The 24,291-nt window shown below is 36.2% G+C and overlaps 1 protein-coding gene across 1 annotated transcript in view; it reads left to right on the top strand.

Annotated features, from left to right (window-relative positions):
* The window catches only part of SRP68 (signal recognition particle 68), a 72,308-nt gene that overhangs the window by 35,099 nt on the left and 12,918 nt on the right, over window positions 1–24,291 (top strand). Inside the window, exons 9-10 of the mRNA XM_077163890.1 lie at window positions 17,224–17,322; window positions 20,471–20,535. Of these exons, the coding sequence (XP_077020005.1) occupies window positions 17,224–17,322; window positions 20,471–20,535 (164 nt within the window). The remainder of the gene's footprint in view (window positions 1–17,223; window positions 17,323–20,470; window positions 20,536–24,291) is intronic.

Genomic DNA, 24,291 nt, shown 5'->3' with positions numbered 1-24,291 from the left:
TGTGTGTATATATATGTATATATACATATATATATACTGATATATATATCAGTAGTTTGTCTCTTTATTGCTGAGCAATATTTCATTATATGAACATGTCACATTTGTTTATTCATTCTTCTGTTGATGGACTTTTGTCCATATTTTGATTATTATGAGTAAAGCAACTGAACATTTTAACAAATTTTTTTTGTGGACATGTTTTCATTTTGTGGGGGGGTATAAATATCTAGAAGTAGAATTACTGGATCATAAAGTATATGCCTCAACTATTTCTCTTTTCCAAAGAGATTATACCACTTTATTTTAACACCAGCAGTGTATGAAAGTTCTAGTTGCTCCAAATCCTCATTTAAAGTTGAGTTTCTTTTAATAGAGAAGTTATAGGTTTACAGTGAAATCATACAGAAAATATAGAGTTCCCATATGGCCTGCTCACAACACAGTTTTCTCTATTATTAACACTTTGTATTAGTGTGATACCTTTGTTAAAATTGATGAAACAATATTAGTATAATTATACTAGTAATTATAGCCCATACTTTATATTAGGGTTCATTGTGTCACACAATCCTATGGTTATTAAAAATGTTTATTCTTGCAACATATGTACAACCTATAATTTTCCCTTTCAACCACATTCAAGCATATAATTCCTTGGTGTATATTACATCACAATGTTGTGCTATTGTCACCACCATCCATTATCAAAACTGTTCCATCACACCAGATAGAAACCCTGTGCCAATTAAGCATTAACTCCTCATTCCCTACCCCTACTCCAGTCCCTAATAACCTGTATTCTAGTTTCTGACTCCATGAATTTGCTTATTCTAATTCTTTCATATCAGTGAGTTACTACAATATTGGTCCTTTTGTGTCTGGCTTATTTTACTCAACATAGTATCCTCTGGGGTCATCCATGTTATTGCTTGCATCAGGACTTCACAACTGAATAATATTCCATTGTATGTATGTATCACATTGGGTATATCCTTTTGTTGGTTGATGGACACTTTAGTTGCTTCCATTTTTTGGCAGTTGTGAATAATGCCATTATGAACATGAATGTGCAAATATCTGTTCGAGTTCTTGCTTTCAGTTGTTTTGTATATACACCTAGAAGTGGAATTGCTGGGTCATATGATAATTCTGTGTTTAACTTTGAGGAACTGCTGTTTTCCACAGAGGTTGTACCACTTCACTGTCCCATCCGCAGTGAACAAGTATTCTCCACACCCTCTCCATCACTTATCTTACTTTTTTTTTATTGTATAGCATAATATATATCAAAGCAAAGAAAGAAAAAAATCAGTAGTTTTCAAAGTTGTTATAGGGCAGATCCCAGAGTTTGTCATGGGCTACCATACCATCATCTCAGGTTTTTCCTTCTAGCTTTTCCAGAATGTAAGAGGCTAGAAGGGGTAAATATTTTTTTAATCATCACAGTCGACTTTTTTTTTCCCTTTTTTGTGAAAAATAACATATACAGAAGAACAATAAATTTCAAAGCACAGAACAACAATTAGTTGTAGAGCAGATTTCAGAGTTTGGTATGGGATACAGTTCCACAATTTTAGGTTTTTACTTCTAGCTGCTCTAAGATCCTGGAGACTAAAAGAAATATCAGTTTAGTGATTCAGCAGTCATATTCATTTGTTAAACCCTACCTTTTCTGTGTAACTCCACCATCACCTTTGATTTTTCTATCCCACTCTTTAGGGGTGTTTGGGCTTGGCCATTCTAACTTTTTCATATTGGAAGGGGCTGTCAATAATATGGGGTACTGTTTTTTTAAATAATATCCATTCTAGTGGGTATGAAGTGATATCTCATTGTGGTTGTGATTTGCATTTCCTAATGAAAATTTGTTTATCTTCTTCGGAGAAATGTCTATTCAAGTCTTTTCCCCATTTTTAAATTGGACTGTTTGTCCTTTTGTTGTTTCTTCAGAGTCTGTGGTAACTCACCCCTTCTCACTTCTGATTTTGTTTATTTGAATCCTCTCTCTATTTTTCTTTGTCTCTCTTGCTAGTGGCCCATCAATTTTATTGATTTTCTCCGAGAACCAACTTTTGGTTTTATTGATTCTATTGTTTTTTGTTCTCCCATTCATTTATCTCTGCTTTAATTTTTGTTATTTATCTTCTTCTATTTGCTTTGGGGTTAGTTTGTAGTTCTTTCTCAAGTTCCTCCAGATGTCCTGTTAAGTCCTCAATTTTTGCTCTTTCTTGTTTTTTAATATAGGCATTTAGGTCAATAAATTTTCCTCTCATCACAGCCTTTGCCACATCCCGCAAGTTCTGATAAGTTGTATTCTCGTTTTCATTCATCTCCAGATAGCTACTGATTTCTCTGGCAATTTCTTCTTTGACCTACTGGTTGTTTAAGAGTGTGTTATTTAATTTCCATATATTTGTGAATGTTCTCCTTCTTTGGTGGTTATTGATATCCATCTTCATCCCATTGTGATCAGAGAAAGTGCTTTGAGTAATTTCAGTGTTTTAAAATTTATAAAGACCTGTTTTGTGCCCCAGCATATGATCTATCCTGGAGAATATTACAGGAGCACTGTAGAGAAGAATGTATATCCTTGTGTTTTCGGGTGCAATGACCTATATATGTCTGTTAGTTCTAATTCATTCATCAAGTTATTTAACTTCTCTATTTCCTTGTTGAGCTTCTCTCTGGTGGTTCTATTTATAGAGGAGAGTGGTATATTGAATTCTTCTACCATCATTGCTGAAGCATCTGTCCCCCTCTTCAGTTTTCCCAGTGTTTGTCTCGTATGCTTTGGAGCTCCTTGATTGGGAGCATAAACATTTATAATTGTTTTATCTTCTTGGTGAAATGACCCTTTAATTAGTATATAATGTCCTTCTTTGTCTCATATCTTTACATTTAAAGTCTGTTTTGTCCAATATTAGTATAGTTACTCATGCTTTCTATTGGTTGAAACTTGTGTGGAAAATCTTTTCCATCCTTTCACTTTCAGTCTCTTTGTATCCTTCTCATGAGTCTCTTGTAAGCAGCATATAGCTGGATTATGTTTCTTTTTTTTTTTCTTTTTTTTACATGGGCAGGCACCGGGAATCGAACCCGGGTCCTCTGGCATGGCAGGCAAGCGTTCTTGCCACTGAGCCACTGTGGCCCGCCCTGGATTATGTTTCTTAATCCATTCTGCCAATCTGTATATTTTAATTGGTAAGTTTAGTCTGTTAACATTCAGAGTTATTACTGAAAAGGTGTTTCTTGAATCCACCATCTTATCTTTTTTATTTTATTTGTCAGTACTATATATTCTTTTCCCTCTTTCTGTTTGTATTCTTTAAACTACCTTTAGAGGTACTCTTCAATTCTTCAATTCTGTGCCCTCCTCCAGACCTCCCTCTCCTACCTTTTTTTTTTTTTCAACTGGCACAACTTCTTTTAGTATTTCTTGTAGGGCCAGTTTCTTGTTGAAAGATTCTTTCAGGACTTCTTTGTCTGTGAAAACTTAATCTCTCCCTCAGCTTTGAAGGACAGTTTGGCTGGGCACAGAATTCTTGACAGAATTCTTTATCCTTCAGGATCTTGGATATATCATACCACTGTCTTCTCACTTCCAGGGTGCCAATTGAATAGTCTGAGCTCAGTCATATTTGGTTTCCCTTGTATGTAGGAGGTTGTTTTTCTCTTGTGCTTTCAGGATTTTCTGCTTCTCTTCAATATTTGACAGACTGATTAGTATGTGTCTTGGGGAAGGCCTATTTGGATTTATTCTGTTTGAAGTTAGTTGGGCTTCTTTGACTTGTGTATTTATGTCTTTTGTGAGGGTTGGAAAGTTTTCCCCCATTATATCTTCAGCTACTCTTCCTAGCCCTCTACTCCTCCTCTCTTCTCCTTCTGGGACACCAGTGATTCTTATACTTGTGTGCTTTGTTTTGTCTATTATTTCCCTGAGATCTAGCTCAATTTTTTCCATCTTTTTTGCCATTTGCTGTTTTGAGTCTTTAAAGTCAGTTACCCTTTCCTCTATATCACTTATTCTTTCTTCTGTTTCTTCAACTCTGGTGTTGTGTGCCTCTAGTATGTTGTTTATTTGGTCAACAGAGTCTTTAATCTCTGTGATAACTGCTATTTTTGTATTTATTCTTTCAGATTTCTCTTAATGCTCTTCTACTGTCGTCTTGATCTCCTTTATGTCATTTACCATCCCACTTATTTAATTAAGTAGAGTTGTATGAACTTCTTTGATTAGTTCCACCGTCTGTGTCTCCTCTGGTGTGTTAATTTGGTCATTAGGCAGGGCTATATCTGTATGCTTAGTGGTATTCTCCTGTCTTCGTGGCATGTAAATATCTTGATTGATTTACTTTGGGAGTGATTTCTTTCAGTAGGCTAAGGCCTTGTGTTTGCGGGATGGTTGTACAGCAGGGAGCAGGGTACGGGGCCGGATACTCAGTGTTGTGATTTGTTTCAGGGCAGGTATAGGTGCAGGTTGGGGATGTTATCCTGATGTTTGTGAATGTGGGCACCCAGTGAGTAGCCAGGGAGGATGTAGCTGTGCGGGTGCACTGGTCTGGGGGGCCTAACCCCGGTGTGTGCTGGTCTAAGGCACGAGGCCCTTTGTGTGCATGCATAAAGCTCTCGCAGCAGGTAGATGTTACGCCTTCGTGGCATATTTCATCTCACTTCAGTTGTTACTGGTGGTTCTATTGAAAGGACATTCTTGGGTGGCTATTTTTTTGTGGTGGGGAGAGAATGTTTAAAATGTGTGCAGTCTTGGTGATTCTTATCTTCAAGTTATGGTTAATATTTTAATGTTCTGGTGGAAGGGAGGTGGTTTATCCTCTCTTTTTAAAAAAAAATCTGTTCTCAAGAGGTTTGTATCTTTCTTTACCAAATTCTGTATGTTTTTTACAAGACTTCAAAGGAATGACTGAGGCTTTGTTCCAGTCCCCAGAATTCTCCTATGGGTGTGGTAGAGAATGTGGTCGGACTTGCCTGTGTGTCTCTCATACCACCAACTTTCAGCAGTTTCTATAGATGAGTGAAAATAATCTGGAAACTCTTTGTTTTTAGTAGCAGGGCTTCTGTGTCTCAGGACGTATGGTAGTTGACTTTCCTTTGTACCAGTCAGATTTTTTAACCTTATTGAGGTGAAATTCATATACATATAATTAGTTGTTTTAAAGTGAATGCTGTTTAGTACATTCAGAATGCTGCACAATCACCGCCTCTATTTAATTAGAAAAAATTTTTATCACCCCACAAGGAAATCCCTGTCTTTTAGGCAGTTAGTTCTGTTTCCCCCATCCCCTAGCCATGGCAACCACCAGTCTACTTTCTGTCTCTATGGATTTCCTTATTCTGGACATTTCATATAAATGGAGTCATATAATATGTGACCTTTTGTGTCTGATTACTTTCACTTAGCATTTTTTTGATGTTCATCCACATTGTAGCATGTATCAGTACTTCATTCCTTTTTATGACTGAATAATACTCCATTGTATTGAAATATACCACATTTTATTTACTCCATTCATCACTTGACAGACAGTTGTGAGTTATTTCCACTCCTTGGATAATGTGAATGATGCCGCAGTGAACATTGGTGTGCAAGTATCTGTTTGAGTTGCTGTTTTCAGTTTGTTAGAGTATATACTCAGGAGTAGAATTGCTAGATCACTTGGCAATTCTGTGTTTTTTTGAGAAACTGCCAGACAGTTTTCCACAACACCTGTACCATTTTACATTCCCACCAGCAGTGTATGTGAGGATTCTATTTTCTCCGTATCCTCATTAGCACTACTTATTTTCTTTTATACCCCCCAATTATAGCCATCCTTGTTAGTGGATATGATGTGGTATCTCATGATTTTGATTTACATACCCTTATTGACTAATGTTGAGCATCAAAAGTGTTTGTTGGCCATTCTTTGGAGAAATGTCTGTTCAGACCATTTGTTCATTGGGTTGTCTGTCTTTTTGTTGTTGAATTGTAAAAGTTCTTTATATATCTGAAAAAAAAAGTCCTTTATATATCTGGGTACTAAACCCTTATCAGAAGTTTTGCAAATATTTTCTTCCATGCTGTAGGTTGTTTTCTCATTTGCTTTTTTTTTTTTCCATGGGCAGGCACCGGGAATCGAACCCAGGTCCTCTGGCATGGCAGGCAAGCATTCTTGCCTGCTGAGCCACCGTGGCCCACCCAGTTTTCATTTTCTTGATAATGTTCTTTGACATGAAAAACAAAGGTTTAAAAAAAAAAAGAAAAAAGCAGAGGTTTAAGATCTGATGTCCAGTTTCTCTTTTTATTTCTTTGTTGCTTAATCCACTGCCAAATCCAGGTCATGAAACTTTACCCCTATTGTAATCTTCTAACAGTTGTATGGTTTTAGCTTTTGTAATTACGTTGTTGATCCATTTTTTAAGTAAATTTTTAATTTGAAAGTATTAGAGGAGAGATATAAAAATAATACAAACCCCATACGGAGTTCAGCATACCCCTGCTCTCCCAGATATACCCAGATCGACAAATTTTTAACATTTTGCTACATTTGCCGTATCATTCTATTTATCCATCTGTCTGTCAGTCCGTTTTCTGAACACTCGAGTGTAGGCTATATATCAAGTTCCTTGAGCAAGGATATTTACTTATGTATCCACCTTAAGTACTGTTATCAAGTTCAAAAATTCAATATATATATATATATATATGTGTATATATATATATATATATATATATATATATATATATAAAGTTTACAGTCTGTAGTCCATTTTCTTCATATGTCCTAATGTCCTTTTGAGTTTTTCTCCTCTCTAATAGATCCCGTCCAGGGTCATCTGTTGCATTTAATTGTCATTGTCTGTTTAATTGCTTTTTTTTTTTAAATTGTGGGGACATACATACATCATAAACTTTCTCCTCTCAACCACTCCCAAGCATACCATTCAGCAAGATTAATTGCATTTACAATGTTAAGTACCCTTACCACCATCCATTACTAAAACCTTAACTCCCCAAGCAGAAGCCATACATCTCTTATGCATTAACTCCCCATTCCCCCTGCAACCTTTCCCTAGCAACCTGTACTCTAATTTCTGTTTTTCTGAGCTTACATATTCTCTGATATTTTACACAAAGAAAATATCAGAAAGTTTACCAGAGATATTTCCACAAAGAAATAAGTGCTCTTTTTAAAAAAATATTTTCATTGACAAAACAACATACAAACACTAACATTCTGAACTTACAAACATTCCACACATGGTGTGCAATCAGTAGCTCACAATATCATCACATAGTATATTCATCACCATGATCATTTTTAGGATATTTGTATCACTCCATAAAAAGAAATAAAAAGAAAAGACGCCTACATACCATACCCTTACCCCTCCCTCTCATTGACCACTAGTATTTCCATCTACCTAATATATTTTACCCTTTGTTCCCCCTATTATTTGTTTATTTTTTTTGTTCATATTTTTTACTCATCTATCCATACCCTAGATAAAGGGGACATCAGACACAAGGTTTTCACAATTAACAGCAGTCACATTGTAAACGTTATATCTTTATACAATCATCTTCGAGAAGCAAGGCGCTGGAGAACAGTTCTAGTTTCAGGTAATTCCCTTTAGCAACTCAAATACACCATAAATCGGAAAAGGGATATCTATATACTGTCTAAGAATAACCTCTAGGATAACTTCTGAAATCTGTTTGAAATCTCTCAGCCACTGACACTTTATTTTGTCTCATTTCTCTCTTCCCCCTTTCAGTCAAAAAGGTTTTCTCAATCGCTTGATGCCAAGTCCCAGCTCATCCCAGAATTTCTATCCCACGTTACCAGGGAGATTTACACTACTGGGAGTCATGTCCCACACTGGGGGGGAGGGCAGTGAGTTCTCTTGCCATGTCGGCTTAGAGAGAGCCACATATGAGCAATAAAAGAGGTTCTCTGGGGGGGTGACTCTTAGGCCTAATTTTAAGTAGGCTGAGCCTATCCTTTGTGGGGATAAGTTTCATAGGAACAAACCCCAAGATTGAGGGCTCAGCCTGTTGATTTGGTTGTCCCCATTGCTTGTAAAATAAACTCTTTTTTCATCTCTTGTAGGACCTGTCTGCTGGTGACAGACTCCCTCAGCTTTTGTTTGTCTGGGAATGTTAGTCGCATAAAATATATATATCAAAAAATCATTTTAACCATTTTAAGTGATCAATTTTTTGACATTAAGTACATTTTTAATACCATTTAACTTTCATCATCACCTGTTTCCAAACTGTTTCCATCATCCCAAACCAAAACTCATTTTCTCATATTCATTTAGCAGTAATTCTCCATTCCCAACTGTCTCCACTGATAAAACCACTATTCTGCTTTCTGTCTCTGAATTTGTTTATCCTAAGTATTTTACATAAGAGAAATCATACATTTGTTCTTTTGTGTGTGGCTTATTTCATTCAGTGTGATGTTTTCAATATTCATCCATGTTGTAGCATTTACCAGCAATTCATTTCTTTCTATGGCTGAGTAACATGCCATTGTATATATATGCTTCAGTTTGTTTATCCATTCATCTGCTGGTGCCACTTGGGTAACTTTCACCTTTGGGCTTTTGTGAATAATTCTTTATGACCATTGGTGTACATGTATCTTTGAGTCTTCTGTTTTCAGTTCTTTTGGGTGGGTACCTAGGAGTGGAATTGCTAGGTCATATAGTAATTCTGTGTTTAACTTTCTAAGGAATTGTTTGTTCCAGAGGCTGTACCATTTTTACATTCTCACCAACATTGAATGAATGAGTGTTCCTGTTCTCTACATACTCACTAACACTTGTTTTCAGTTTTGTTTTTGTTTTTTAGAAATAGCCATCCTAATGGATATGAAGAGGTATCTCGTTTTAGCTTTAATTTGCCTTTCTCTAATGGCAGATGATGTAGAGCATGTTTGCATATGCTTATTGGACATTTGAATATATTCTTCGGATAAGTGTCAATGAAAATCCTTGGCCCCTTTTCTTTTTCTTCATTAGAGAAGTTGTGTGTTCATAGAACAACCATGCATAAAATACAGATTCCCATATACCACCCTATTACTAGCACTTTTCATTGGTGTGGTACATTTGTAACAATTGATGATAGCACATTTTATAATTATGCTATTAACTACAGTCTTTTTTTTTTTTGCATGGACAAGCACTGATAATTGAACCTGGGTCTCCCACATGGCAGGCGAGAATTCTGCCACAGAGCCACCATCGCACCCAGTTCTTTTTTTTTTTTTTTGAATTTAGAGTTCACTGTTAGTGTAGTATAGTTCCATGGATTAAAAAAAAAATTTACGTAGTTTGCATATGTACAATATGACATTTCCCCCTTTTAAAATCACATTCAGGTACATATGTCAGTGCTGTAATTCTGTTCACAATGATGTGCTTCCATTACCACCATTGTTACCAGACCATTTCCATCATTCAAAATAGGAACCTGTACATTTTAAGCCTTAACTTCCCATACCTTATCCCCCATCTCCTGATGACATATACTCTAGATCTGATTCTGAGTTTGCTTATTCTAATTGTTTCAAGTCAGTGATATCATACATTATTTACTCTTTTGTGGCTGGCTGATTTCATTCAACATGTTTTCAAGTTTCATTCATGTATGTCTTCAAGTTTCATTCATGTTGTCACATGTATCAGGACTTCATTCCTTTTTATGGCTGTATAATATTCCTTAGCCCTTTTTTAATAGGATTGTTTACCTTTTTGTTGTTGTAGGATTTCTTTATATATTCTAGATGTTAAAATACTAATATATGGTTTCCAGATGTTTCTCCCATTCTACAGGTTGTCTTTTCACTTTCTTTATAGTGCCCTTTGCACAAAAGTATTAGTTTTGATGGAGTCCACTTATTTTTTCTTTTGTTGCTTGTGCTTTTGGTATAAAATCTAAAAATCCATTATCTGTTACAAGGTACTGTAGATACTTCCCTTTGTTTCTTTGTAAAAGCTTTATAGTATAGTTCTTATATTTAGGTCATTAATCCATTTTGAATTAATATTTGTATATGGTAGGCATCTACAGTCATTCTTTTTCATTCATATTGATTTCTACTTATTTTGGCACCATCTTTTTAAGAAAGGATTCTTTCTTTGTTGAATGGATTTGGCATCCTTGTGCCATAGATATATGTATTTATTTCTGGGCTCTTTATCCTATTCCGTTGGTCTGTATGTCTATCTTTATGCCACTATCATACTTTTAATTATTGTAGCTTTGTAGTAAGTTTTGAAGTCACAACGTGTGAGTCCTTCAGCTTTGCTCTTTTTCAAAATTGCTTTGCTATTCAGGGCCCTTGCAATTACATAATACATTTGAGGATTGGCTTTTCCATTTCTGTTAAAAAGGCTGCTGGAATTTTTACAGGGATTGCACTGAATTTTTAAAAGATTTTAGGCAGTATTGATATCAGAACGGTGTTAGGTCTTCCAATCTATTAACATGGGGATATCTTTACTTTTAACTAGATCTTTAATTTATTTGAGCATATTTTTTCTAGTTTTAAAGGTACAGGTCCTTCACCTCCTTGGTTAAATTTATTCCTAGGCGTTGTATTCTTTTAGATGCTATTATAAGTGGAATTGTTTTCTTGACTTCCTTCTCACATTTTTCATTACTGTTATATAGAAACCCAACTGACTTGTGCATGTTTATCGTGTATCCTGTAACTTTCTGAATTCGTTTATTCTAGTAGCTATCTTAGGGATTCTTTGGGATTTTTTATATATAGTATCGTGTCATCTATAAAAGGAACATTTGACTTCTTCCTTTCCAATTTAAATTTATTTTATTTTCTTCTCTTGCCTGATTGCTCTGGCTAGAACTTCCCAGTACAGTGTTGAAAAACAGAGATGACACTGGGCATTCTTGTCTTGTTCTTAATCTTAGGGGGAAAGCTTTCAGACCTTTACTAGTTAGTACGGTATTAGTGGTGGGTTTTTCATAAATGCCCTTTATCATGTTGATAAAGTTCTCCTCTATTCCTAGTCTTCTGAATATTTTTATCATGAAAGAATGTTGGATTTTGTTAAATGCCTTTTCTGTTTCAAATGAGATAGTTGTGTTTTTTTCCTCTTCATTCTACTGATGTGATGTATTACATTGATTTTCTTAGTTTAAACTATCCTTGCATTCCTGTAATAAAAATCCCAGTTAGTCATGTTGTGTTACTCTTTTAACGTACCATTGTTTTCAGTTTGCCAATATTTTGTTCTAAGATTTTTATGTATAGTCATAAAGCATATTAGACTGTAATTTTCCTTACTTTGCTATCTTTATCTGGCGTTGATGTCAGGGTAATATAGGCCTCATAGAAAGAATTAGAAAATAACCTGTTTTTTTGAAGACTTTGCAAAAGATTGATATTAAATCTCCTTTAAATGTTTGCTAGAATTCAACAGTAAAATCATATAGTTCTGGGCTTTTTTTGTTGGGAGGTTTTTAATTACTGATTCTGCCTCTTTATTTATTATTATTCTATTGAGATTTCTATTTCTTCTTGAGTCAGATTGGGTTACTTGTATGTTTCTAGAAATTTGTCCATTTCACTAGGTTTTCTAATTTATTGGCATATAATAATTGTTCATAGTACCCTTTTATAATCCTTTCTATGTATGATCAGTAGTGATGTCCCCACTTTCAATCCTGATTTTAGATATTTATCTCATCTCTTTTTTTCTTTGACAGTCTAGCTAAAGGTTTGTCATTTTTATTCTTTTCAAAGCCAACTTTTGGTTTTGTTGGTTTTCTTTGTTCTTTTTCTGTTCTCTATTTTATTTATCTCAGCTATAATCTTTACTATTTCCTCCCTTCTATAACTTCAGGTTTAGTTTGCTCTTTTTGTTCTAGTTTCTTTGAAAGTTATTTGTGATCTTTTTAATGTAGGCATTTAGAGCTAGAGCTTTCCCCCTGAGCACTGTTTCCACTGCAGTCCCAAACTTTTTGATATGTTTTGGTTTTGCTTTTGTTCATCTTTTTTTCATCTCAAGGTATTTCCTAATTTTCCTTATGATTGCTTCTTTGACTCGTCGGTTGTTTAATAGTGTATTGTTTAATTTCCACATATTTGTAAACACTCCAGTTTTCTTTCTGTTATTAATTTCTAGCTTCATGCCTTTGTGATCTGAGAAGATATTGTGTATAATTTCAATATTTTAAAATTTGTTAAGATTTTATTTATATCATAACATATGGTCTGTCCTCTGATAATGAATGATCCATGTACATTTGAGAACGTGAATTCTGGTTGTTGGGTGGAGTGTTCTAGATATATCCATTAGGTCTAGTTGGTTAAGAGTGTTGTAAGTCCTCTAAATTCTTATTGATTGCTATTTAAATGTTCTGTCCGTTATTGAATGTGGTGTATTGAAGTCTGCAGCTGTTATTGTAGAACTATCTATTTCTCCCTTCAGTTCTGTCAGTTTTTGTTTCATATATTTTGGGGCTCTGTTATGAGGTGAATGTGTGTTTATACTCATTTTATCTTCTTGTTGGTTTCAATCTTTTACTGAAATATAATATCCTTTGTCTCCTGTGATGTTTTTTGACATAAGCCTATTTGTTTGACAATAATATAGCCACTCTGGCTCTGTTTTGATTACTCTTTGCATGGAATATCTTTTTCCACCTTTTTACTTTGAACCTCTTTGTGTCTTTATACCTGAAGTGAGTCTCTTGTGTATGGCATATATAGATGGATCACGTTTTTTCAGCTAATTTGTCTTTTAATAGGGTAACTTAATTCACAGATGTTTAAGATAATAAAACTGAGAAGGAAGGAATTGTTTCTGCCATTTAGTTGTTTTCTGTATGTCATATATATTTTTGTTCCTCACTTACTCCGTTACTGCCTTTTTTTGTTTTTAATCCTTTTTTGTTGTTCCTCACTTACTCCGTTACTGCCTTTTTTTGTTTTTAATCCTTTTTTGTAGTGTATCATTTTGATTTCTTCCTCATTTTTGAAAGACAGTTTTGCCAGATACAGAATTTTGTTGGCAGTTTTTTGCTTTCAGTACTTTAAATACATCATCCCACTGCCTCATTGCCCGTGTGATTTCCAATGAGAAATCATCACTTTATCTTCTCAAGGCTCACTTGTACATGGCATATTGCTTCTCTCTTGTGGATTGAAGTATTTTCTGTTTATCTTTGGCATCTTAACAGTATGATTATAATGTGCCACAGTTCGGGTCTATTTGAAGGTTGTTGGGTTTCATGGATAAATATATTCATGTCTTTTGTTATATTTGAATATGTTTTCAGCCTTATTTCTCTGATATTCAGTACTTGTGTTGGTTCACTTGGTGGTGTCATTTGTCTGTTTTGAGTTAATTCTTGTATGTGGTGTAAGGTAGGGGTCTAACTTCATTTTTGGCATGTGGATATCCTGTTTTTCTAGCACATCAGTCAGCTTCAAGGTGTTTTTTAGTAGCTGAAGCTGTAGAAGAGCACAGCCTGGAGTGTTTGTTTTATAAAAATTCATCTATGTAAATTCATATAAAAATTCATCAGGTAAATCAGAATACAGGGTAAAGAATGATATGGTTTGTATTTTAAAACTTAAACTTCTATATGAGACCAAAGGGAGAGACATTTATTTGGTGCAAAATTTATATTTTGGGTAACACATTACCTAATTTAACTTGTATGGTCAATTTATTTGAAAAATACCATAATTATATGGAATCTTGAATAGGGCATGCAATCTTGTTGGTTTGTACAGGTTAGTGTGATGTTCCAATATATCCCAGAGTAATTTGGGCAGAGAATTTTGACCAAGTCCCCTTGGGGTGCTAGGGAGAAAGGAAGAAATATTCAAATTCCCCATTTGGGAAATTCTTATATTCTTGCAAGCACTGGGGACAACCAATTCAGTAGGCTGAAGTCTCAATCTTGGGGTTCGCACCTATGAAACTTATTCCTGCAAAGGAGAAGCGAGAAGCTAAGCCTACATATAATTATGTCTAAAAGTCACCCCCAGAGAACCCTTATTGTTGCTCACATGTGGCTTCCCTCTCTAAGTCAACTCAGTAGGTGAACTCATTTCCTCTCTCCCTCCACCACGTGGGACATGACTCCCAGGGGTGGAAATCTCCCTGACAATATGGGACAGAACTCCCAGGATGAGCCAGGACCTGGCATCATGGGTTTGAGAGAGTCTTCTTGACCAAAAGGGGGAAGAGAGAAATGAGACAAAGTTTTAGTGGCTGAGAGATTTCATACAGAGTAGAAAGGTTATCCTATCCTGGAGGTTATTCTTACATATTATATAGGTATTCCTTTTTAGTTTATGGTGTATTGGAGTTGCTGGAAGGAAGTACTTGAAATTGTTGAGTTGTGTTGCAGTAGGCGTGAGTCTTAAAGACTTTTTTTTTTTTTACATGAGCAGGCACTGGGAAACGAACCCAGGTCTCAGGCATGACCAGTGAGAACTCTGCCTGCTGAGCCACTGTGGCCCTCCTAAAGACATTTGTATAACGATATAGCTTTTACAGTGTGACTTTGTGATTGTGAAAACCTTGTGTCTGATGCTCCTTTTATCCAAGTTATGGATAGCTGAGTAAAAAAAATAAGGAAAAGTAAATAGAAAAATAATAGAGGGGCTAAAGGGTAAAAAATTGGGTAGATTGAAATACTAGTAGTTAGTAAGAAAGGAATAATGGGTATGGGATGTATGAATTTTTCTTTTTATTTCTTTTTCTCGAGTGATGAAATGTTCTAGAGATAATCATGGTGATGAATATACAGCTGTGTGATGATACTGCCATTGATTGTATGGACTGTATGTGTGTGAAGATTTCTCAATAAAAATATTAGAGAAATTTGATTTAGAATTTATGAGGATTAATAACATTACTTTTGGGCTTATGATTTCTGTGGGCCATAGAGACATGTGGGAAAGCAGTAGCTGCATCACAGATTCTTATGCACAGAGTTTGCCATTTGTGTTTAGGAACACATACATTCTTGTTGGTTCAGTGGCGGACCTGGGGAAGTCTGGATATAGATGGTGAGGAATCCTACCCCTACTCCTGGGGTTTCTGTCCCACTGTCTTTTCAGGAATTATCTTGGCCTCAAAGATAGATTTGTAGAAGAGTGTAAATAGCAAAATATCCTTTACAAAGGCATGACTTCCTGTCTGGGAGAATCAAGAGAAGTTCTGCTCCAGAGATTAGTGGTCCCTAAGTCACCATGCAGTGTGGCTGTCATAAGAAAAACATAACTGATTTAGGTACTCCCCTGCAGATTTGTTTTCTTTTGTTGTTAAGACTTTTTAAATTCCCAATTAAACTTGGGCTTTTGTAGAAGTAATGGTAATGTTTGTGTTTAGCACCTTGATGCAGAGGCTTAGTTACTCAAAGGGAGAAAGGGTAATTGGGGCAGTAAAGAAATTTAGAATTTGTTTGTTTTGTTTGGTTTGCATGGGCAGGCACCGGGAACCAAACCCGGGTCTCTGGCATGGCATGCGAGAACTCTGCCTGCTGAGCCACTGTGGCCTGCCCAGAGATTTAGGACTTTAACATCTTTTTTATTCTTTTTAATTTTTTAATTTGAGCCATACAAGAAAGGAGACAGATCCTGTGTAGCTGGTGAAACAGAATTTGCTCTTTCCTTATGTACCCATTGTCCCAACAGCTGAACCTCACCTATTTTAGAAATAGGTTGGTGGTATATTCGCAGGATTGAATGGTATCAAAATGGATCCAGTACCTCAAACTGCCTTGTAATAATGTGGCTCTGGTTTGGGGTAGGGGGGGCGGGCACGGGGAGGTAGGGTTGGCTGGTTGATTTCCTTAATGATGCTAAGTCTATTCGTGTCTTACTCCATTTGTAAGACTGTTACATGGCTGTACCACTTCACAGAATTTATACTGTGAAGTATTCAGCTGGCCAGTTTGATTAAACGATTATAGAATATCTTGCACTGTTAGGGTGCTTAACAATTGTTTTGCATAGTATACTGTCCAGTGTAGTGGCCACTTGACACATAGCTATTTGAATTTAAATTAATTAAAATTTCAAGTGCTCTGTAGCCACATACAACTAATGACTACTTTTTTGGACTTGTGCAGACATAGAGCATTTCCTTCATTGGAGAAAGTTTTATTGGGCAGCACTGCTTCAGTGTTTCCATGAGTTAATGGTGGTTGCATTTACCTTCATAGATTCATAGAATGTCTGTGCCCCCGATTTGTTTGTAAGATTCTGAACCACAGAAAAGTCAAGTAATTTATAAGTAAAAGTATGTATGATCTATACAGGGTGATTTATAAAGAAGATTTTTTTCACAGTTGAAACAAAAGGAAAAATGTTCTCTTAAAAACCTTAAGAGGAAAAAAACATTCTTTTTAAGCTCTTCGCAACCATCTTTTAAAGGAGTGGGCAGTGGCGGCTTTTCTGTTGAGTTTTTTTTAGAAGTCAGTTGAATGTCAAGAGATTTACTTTCAGATTGGTTGTTAGTTTCTATGGAAAGTCAAATATAATAATGGAATGTTAAATGTTTTTGTTTCACTGTGAGTCTGCTAGTAACACAAGTTCATTCTCTTTCTGTCTTTTGTCCATTCCCACCAGTTCAGTCAGATTCTTTAAGATGATCATGAGGTTTGCCAGGTGTTCAGTTAATGAATCACCTTTTCACTTATTCCAGCGGGGTGACACCCTGATACTTGTGCAAAAGAGGCTGTCATCTCATACTTGTCAACCATGTCTGCCGTAAAAATTGTTGTCAGAGTAGCCACATGGAATATCTGAGTGTAGAGAACTTAATGTTATATTTTATGTCAGATGAAGTATAATTTTGATTGGGTATTGGTTGCGATGTTTTTTACTTGCTTGAACCTGAAAGAAACCTCAGAATCTCCAAATATGTTGGGTTATATTTGTGAAAGGGACGATTCTGCTGACATATTAAAAAGTATAATTCCCATTTCCATATTCAAATCATGAATAAAACTGTAAGTAAACCTCATATGGTAGAAGATAGTGACAGTGATCTCTGATTTGGGTCTTTTTTTAACTGGATGAGAGAGAGAGAGAGAGAATGTGTGTGTGTGTGTGTGTGTGTGTGTGTGTGTGTCACACACATGCTTATGTGTGTGGCCTCCCATTAGAATACTACAGCTTCCTCAAAAGAAAATCTGTGCTCCATCCTGCCTTTGTTTAGGCTGAAAGTGAAGAAACCAAGGAGCGTCTGTTTGAATCCATGCTCAGTGAGTGTCGAGACGCCATCCAGGCTGTTCGGGAAGAGCTCAAGCCAGATCAGGTAAGACAGTGAGCTGAGCCACCAGCTCTTTCTCTGGACTGGGGGCCCAGAGTCCGAGTGCACTTTTTCTTTAGCCACTGTTTTATTTTAATGAGATGTAGGAGTCAGGTGGTCATCTCAACAAAGCCCTGGGCTCAGTCATGTTGAGAAATTGTTTTCCCTCTACCTTGCCCCTCCTGTTAGTTTCACATGTTACCTAATAGGACTGCGGTTTCAAATTCATATGTCCAGGTAGACTTTTCCACTGCTTCTTTTTTCTAATAATATTATCACTGCCTTCATTCAGACAGCCAGGCTGAAAATCTCAAAATATTTTTGAGAAATGTTATGTATTTGCAAGCCATATAATCATCCAAATTGTACAATCAGTGGTTCATAGTATCATAATATAGCATGCATTCATCATAATTGATTTTTGAATATTTTCATTACCCCATAAAAAAATAAAAATGAGAATAAAAATTAAAAAGAACACCCAAAACAGTCCATAAGTCCCATACTACCCTATATTTGTCTTTTTTTTTTCTTACTCATATGTCCATACAGTGAATAAAGGGAGTGTCAGTTACAAGGTTTTCATGATCACATGTTCACACCTTAAAAAGCTCTGTAGTTCTACAGTCATCTTCAAGAATCAAGACTATTGGATTACAGTTCAACAGTTTCAGGTATTTCCCTCAAGCTACTTCAATATACCAAAAAACTAAAAAGGAATACATATATACTGCCTAAGAATAACCTCCAGAATGACCTCTCAACTTTATCTGAAATCTCTCAGCCACTGAAACTTTATTTTGTTTCATTTCTCTTCCATTTTTTGGTCAGGAAGTCTTTCTCAATCCTATGATGCCAGGATCAGGCTTATCCTGGGCATCATGTCCTACTTTGCCAGGGAAGTTTACACCCTGGAAGTCATGTTCCATGTAGTGGGGAGGGCAGTGAATTCACCTGCCAAGTTGGCTTAGAGAGAGAGGCCGCATTTGAGCAACAAAAGAGGTTCTCTGGGGTGACTCTCCAGGCATAATCGTAAGTAAGCTTTGCTTCTCCTTTGCAGGAATATGTTTCATAAGGGCAATACAAAGATCAAGGGCCTGGTCCATCAAATTGGCAGTCCCCGATGATTATGAGAATATCAGGTCTTCCCCATGTGGGGAAGTTTAATATTTCTACCTTTTCCCCCAGCCCCCCAAGGGGAATTTGCAAGTACTTTTTAATATTCTGCCCAAATTACTCTGGGATGTATCAGGGCATCACACCAACTTACACAAACCAACAAGATCTCACTCCATATTCAAGGTTCAGAACCATTTTTGTCTTTTTCCTCTCTTTCAACAAAACCATATTATTCTTCCATTGTAATTTTTCTCGCCTATTGTCAATTCTACCTGTTTCTAATTCAGACTTTTATCTTATGCCTAACTGCTACAAAAGTCTCTTAATTGCTTCTCCTGTCTTGATCACAGTTCCCATTTCCAAGCCTTTCTTACTGGAAGTGCAAATTGAATCTCTCTAAATCCCATCTCATTCTGTAGTTATTAAAAATCCAGTGGTTCTCTAGGTCTAGAGTAGTGGTCTTCAAATTTTTTGTGATGGTGATGTATGCACTCCATTAATAAAATTGAGCTTGTACTTCTGATATGTTTATTTATAAATTAATATTATTAAACTGATTTTTAATATACATTATAAAATACACAAAAACAAGGTTTTTTAAAATGAAGTAAATGTAGATAGAAGTTCTAATTTTCTTCTTATACCCACACCCTTTTGAGTTGTGTGAACCCTGCTTTAGAGATCACTGTTCTAGCAAATGAAGTTACAAACCCTTAAGCTGGTATATGAGTTTTCACCAGTCACTTTCCAGCCTCTGATTCCAGCAGTGTATTTTGCTGCTTCCCTTGGAATCCTTTGCCTCAAGCTGTTCTACTCACTGTCTTCTTAACATGCCTTTCCCACCTCAGTGCATCTTTTATACTGTTCTCTTTCCTCTCCTCATGCCTGAATTATCTTTCTTCTCCTTTATACCTGTCCAAACTGTGTCTGTTTTTCAAGGTCCAGCTCATTGCTCACCTTCTCTGAGAAGCCTGTCAGTGCCATTCCGGCACATAGAGATCTTTCCATTTTCTAGGTATCTGAAGCTACGCTTTATGGTTGACAGTTAATCAAGTATTGCCTTTTAACATCTCACATACTTTATATGTTTATAATGTCATAAAGGTAGATTTTTTTTTAATTACTGCTTTTCTTACCTAGTGACCTGTTTCTTTCTCTCGTTAAGCTGCATTTGCATATTTTATTTTCCCTCATGTACTTAACAGAGGGCACATATAGAGCCCCAGCCTCCATCACTCACCTTGCAGTGTATTCGTTTTATTTTGCTACTGTAATAAATTACTGCAAAAGTAGTGGTAAATGTATTACCCAAATTTATTCTCTCACAGTTTGGAGGTCAGAAATCTAAAATGGGTCTGCAGTACCTTGTTCCCTTTGGAAGTTCTAGGGTTGCCCAGGAGAAAATTTGTTTCCAACTTCTAGAGACTGCCTGTGTTCCTTAACTCATGGCCCCTTCCTCCATCTTCAAAGCCAGATCCATGCTGTCTTCTCTCTGACCCCTGCTACTATCCCTACTTCTCTCTCTACCTCTGCTCCTCCTGTTTCCCTGTTGTAGGACCCTTGTGATAACATTGAGCCCACCTGAATAATCCAGGATTACCTCCCTTCCTCAAGGTCCTTTACTTGATCATATCTGTAAAGTCTTTTTCACCATGTAAGGTCACATAGCCACAGATTCCAGAGAGTATGAGAGTGTCTTTGGGGGCCATTATCCAGCCTACCACAGAAGGTGAGCACTCAAGGCACAAGGGTTGGAACTTAGGTCTAAGGCACAGACCTACTACTCTGGGGCATGAAACAGGAAGCCTCAGCCATTACTCTGAACCCTCCTCCGGAAGCCCAGTTTTTAGATGCCAGTGGCTATCTGTTATTCTGTAGTACTACTTGAAGAAGATACCTAATATCTGAGGGCCCCTAATTTACTAGAGTCTACTGCCTATATTACATGGCACTTTGGGGGTCACACCATTGAATGAGTTGGTCAGAGCCAAAGATGGGACCAGGTTATTATCTTTACCTTTTTTACTTTTTACAGAAACAGAGAGATTACCTGCTTGATGGAGAATTGGGGAAGGTATCAAATCTTCAGTATCTCCACAGGTGAGAGTTGTTTCAGTTTTCTTACTTTTGAACATTGTGAAATATATCCTTAGGATAAGAGTATATATAATGTTTATATACACTTTAATATATAATTTATTAGTATGCAATAAATATTAATATATAGATATATTTTAATGTGAGTATATATTGCATTTATGTAGTAAAATATATCATTTTAAAATTTATATGGCTTAAGGACAGTTGACTTTGAAGTGCCCCCCCCCACCCGATTTCATTTCAGTCCCCTCTTTTAGAACTAACCACTCTGCTTCCCTCTACCAGGATTTTAGAATTGTTCTTCTATGGGTTCTAAATGTTTTAAAGTTATCCATGTCACGTTTGATTTCAGCTTGTTTAATTCTATCTGGAGTCTTATTTATTTATTATCTTGAGTTTATTTTTGTGTGATGTTAGGATCTGCTTCATTTTTTTCCATAAGGAAGCAGGTTGTTCTAGTATAGTTTATTGACTAATCCATTCTTTCCCCACTGATGCAGTGATAGCTTTATCAGCATATCATATAAAAAATAGCTTATTTTCTATTCACATGGTCTTTTTATTAGACTCTCCTGCTCAACTGACATTTCTTTTCTTGTGCCAGTACAATCTGTTGCTGTAACTTTATATCTAGTAGAGCACATTCCTCCCATGAGGGTTTTCTGCAAGAGTATCTTGACTGTTATTCTACCTTTGCTCTTTTATATGCATTTTTAAATCATTTTCTCAAGTTCATTAAAATGGGCCATTGTGTTTCACAGAAGAAAGAAGGAAGAAAGATATTTGGGGGAAATTACTGGGGAGAACTAAGAAAACTCAAAAACTTGGGAAAATTCCACTTCTTATCAGATTTTCTTTTCTATGTGACCTCAGAATTTTAAGTTCTTGGTCATTGCTTGTGACTTTTATATAGTGAACCTGACAGTATCTTCAGTCATTCCTCTGCCTCCTCCTTTCTTTATAAAAACAAATCCAAGCTCCCTGGATCTCCATTCTTACAGGATGTGGGATTATGTGAATGTCACATTGTTGGTCTGATAACTCAGGCTTATGGAGTACTGAGCAGGGATGGCCCTTGGGTGTTCGCTAGTTCAACAACCTGATGAGACAGATGAGGTTCCAGGAGGGAAACCGATATGTTCGTGGTTAACAGCCATGGAGTGCCAGGGTATGTAGTCAAATCCACCTGCCTAACCTTGAAAATCCCTCTGGGAGCTTCAGCAAGGTCCAGAACACTTTTGAAGCTCCTTACCCTTGGGCATACTCTCCCAACCTTCAAATCTAACTAGTATCAAGATCATGGATTTCAGTTAGGCTCAAGAGGCCTGCCTTGGAATAAACTGATTAATCAGAAATCTGGTAGCATTTTTATTATAATAAAACTTTGTAAAGCTGTATCTAAATTCCGATAACATTTTGGTTTATAGTAGTTACTTTGTTTTGAAGAGCCTGAATTTTCTGCAAAGCTTTGGGAGAAGGCATCTCACAATTTTTCTTCTCATTTCTCATGAGTAGCCTATTTTGATTCTTTTAACGAATTGTTTTGGTATGTATCTCCATATCTTTAAACGACATGCGAATGTTGCTGCTTCTTGATTTTCAAGTTCCAGTGCTTCCTAGACTTTACACTGTAGTAGTCTCTCTTACCAGTCCTGCTCCTGCCCTGCTCCCCGATCCTCCTTAACCTCCCATCCTGCCCTTGTACAGATTTCCTCATCCTGGTATTGTTTTTTAAAAATATTTATTCATTTATTTTTATTAGAGAAGTTGTAGGTTTATAGAAAAATCATACAGAAAGAACAGTTCCCATATATCCCCCCGTTATTAATACCTTCCATTAGTGTGATACATTTGTTACAATTGATGAGAGATTATTACAATAATGGTGTTATTAACTATAGTCCATGGTTTATATTAGAGTTCCCTGTCTGTGTTGTACAGTCCTATAGTGGTGTGGTGTTTTTGTTGTTGTTGTTGTTGTGTTGGTAACATATATACACCCCCAAATTTCTCCCCTTTTAACCACATTCAAATATGTGATTCCTTGCTGTTGATTACATTCACAGTGTTGTGCTGCCATCACCACCATCCAGTACCAGAACTTTTCCATAAAACCAAATAGAAACTCGGTACACTTTAAGCATTAACTCCCCATTCCCTACCCCCACCCTGAACCCTGGTAACCTGTATTCTAGTTTCTATGAATTTGCTTATCCTAATTATTTCATATTGGTGAAACCATATAAAAGTTGTGTGTGTTTTTTTGTGTGCCTGTGCTTATTTCAGTCAACTTAATGTCACGGTTCATCCATATTGTTGCATGTGTCAGAATTCCATTCCTTTTTATGGTTGAATAATATTCCATTGTGTGTATATCACAATTTGTTTATCCATTCATCTCAGGTTGCTTCCATCTTTTGGCTATTGTGAATAATGCTGTGATGAACATTGGTGTACAAATGTCTGAGTTTCTATTTTCAATTCTTGTGGGTATATATCTATCAGTGGAGTTACTGGATCATGTGGCAATTCTATTTTGAACTTTCTGAGGAACTGCCAAACTATTTCCACAGTAGCCACTGTAGCCACCATTTTGTATTCCTACCAACAGTGTACAAGGCTTCTGTTTCTTCACATCCTTATCAACATTTGTTATTTTCAATTTTTTAAATAGTAGCCCTCCTGGTGGTATCCCATTGTAGTTTTAATTTGCATTTTTAAATGGCTAATGATGTTGAGCCTCTTTTCATATTCTTATTGGCCATGTGGATATCTTTGAATTAATGTCTGTTCAAATCCTTGGCCCAGTATTTTTAATACTTTATTTACTGAACCCAGCAATTATTGTTCCTACCCCTATTTTGGAGACCACTTACCTGTACCAGTATTTTCCACAAAGAAGGCTACTTCCTAATACTGGGTCATGAAATCAGTTCTTGGTCTACACCTAGCATTTTTAAAAGTATAGAAAACACGAAAGCACAAGGTGAGGTAATAATTGCTCTGGGAGCATCTTCCCTTGCATGCATATGTGTGTGTGGGCAGGAAGCACAGAGGTTTCTCCTGGCTGTCTGACTGATATGGGCAGGTGGCAGTCCCAGCCCTGGGCAGTGGTCGGTCTACCTGGATGTGGCCCCAGGCAGTGGGATCTGCCCTAGAAGTGGTAGGTGTTGCTGGATGTGGCCCTGTGTTGGCTCGTTCTTAAACTGGGTTGTTTGTATTTTGTTAAGTTGTAGGATTTCTTTATATATATTCTGGATATTAAACCCTTATCAGATATATGGTTTCCAAGTATTTTCTCCCATTCTGTAGGTTGTCTTTTCACTTTCTTGATAATGTCCTTTGATATACAAAAGTTTTAAATTTTGATGAAGTCCATATTATCTGTTTTTTTCTTTTGGTGTAAAATTGAAAAATTCATTGCAGTTACTTCATTATTGCCTCTGTTTTTTTTTGGTTGATTTTTTGTAGTGTACCATTTTGATTGCCTTCTTTCCTTTGCTCTCTCTCTATATGTGCATGTGTGTGCACATGTACACGCTGTATGGCGGGGTCACATTTCATTATTTTTCCATGTGAATATCCCATTATTGCAGCACCATTTGTTGAATGTTACTCTATATATTTTTAGTTATTTTCTTACTGCTTACTTTTAAAATTATGATCATCATCTTAAACTAATAAAAACCTAATTTGACTGGTACCAAACTAATTTCAATAGTATACAAACTCTGCTCCTATGTATCTTCTTCCCTT

The sequence above is a fragment of the Tamandua tetradactyla genome, chromosome 6 (assembly GCF_023851605.1).
Source record: "Tamandua tetradactyla isolate mTamTet1 chromosome 6, mTamTet1.pri, whole genome shotgun sequence".
Lineage (NCBI taxonomy): Eukaryota > Metazoa > Chordata > Mammalia > Pilosa > Myrmecophagidae > Tamandua > Tamandua tetradactyla.
The sequence above is the reverse complement of the archived record's forward strand: the minus strand, read 5'-3'. Positions and strand labels throughout refer to the sequence as shown.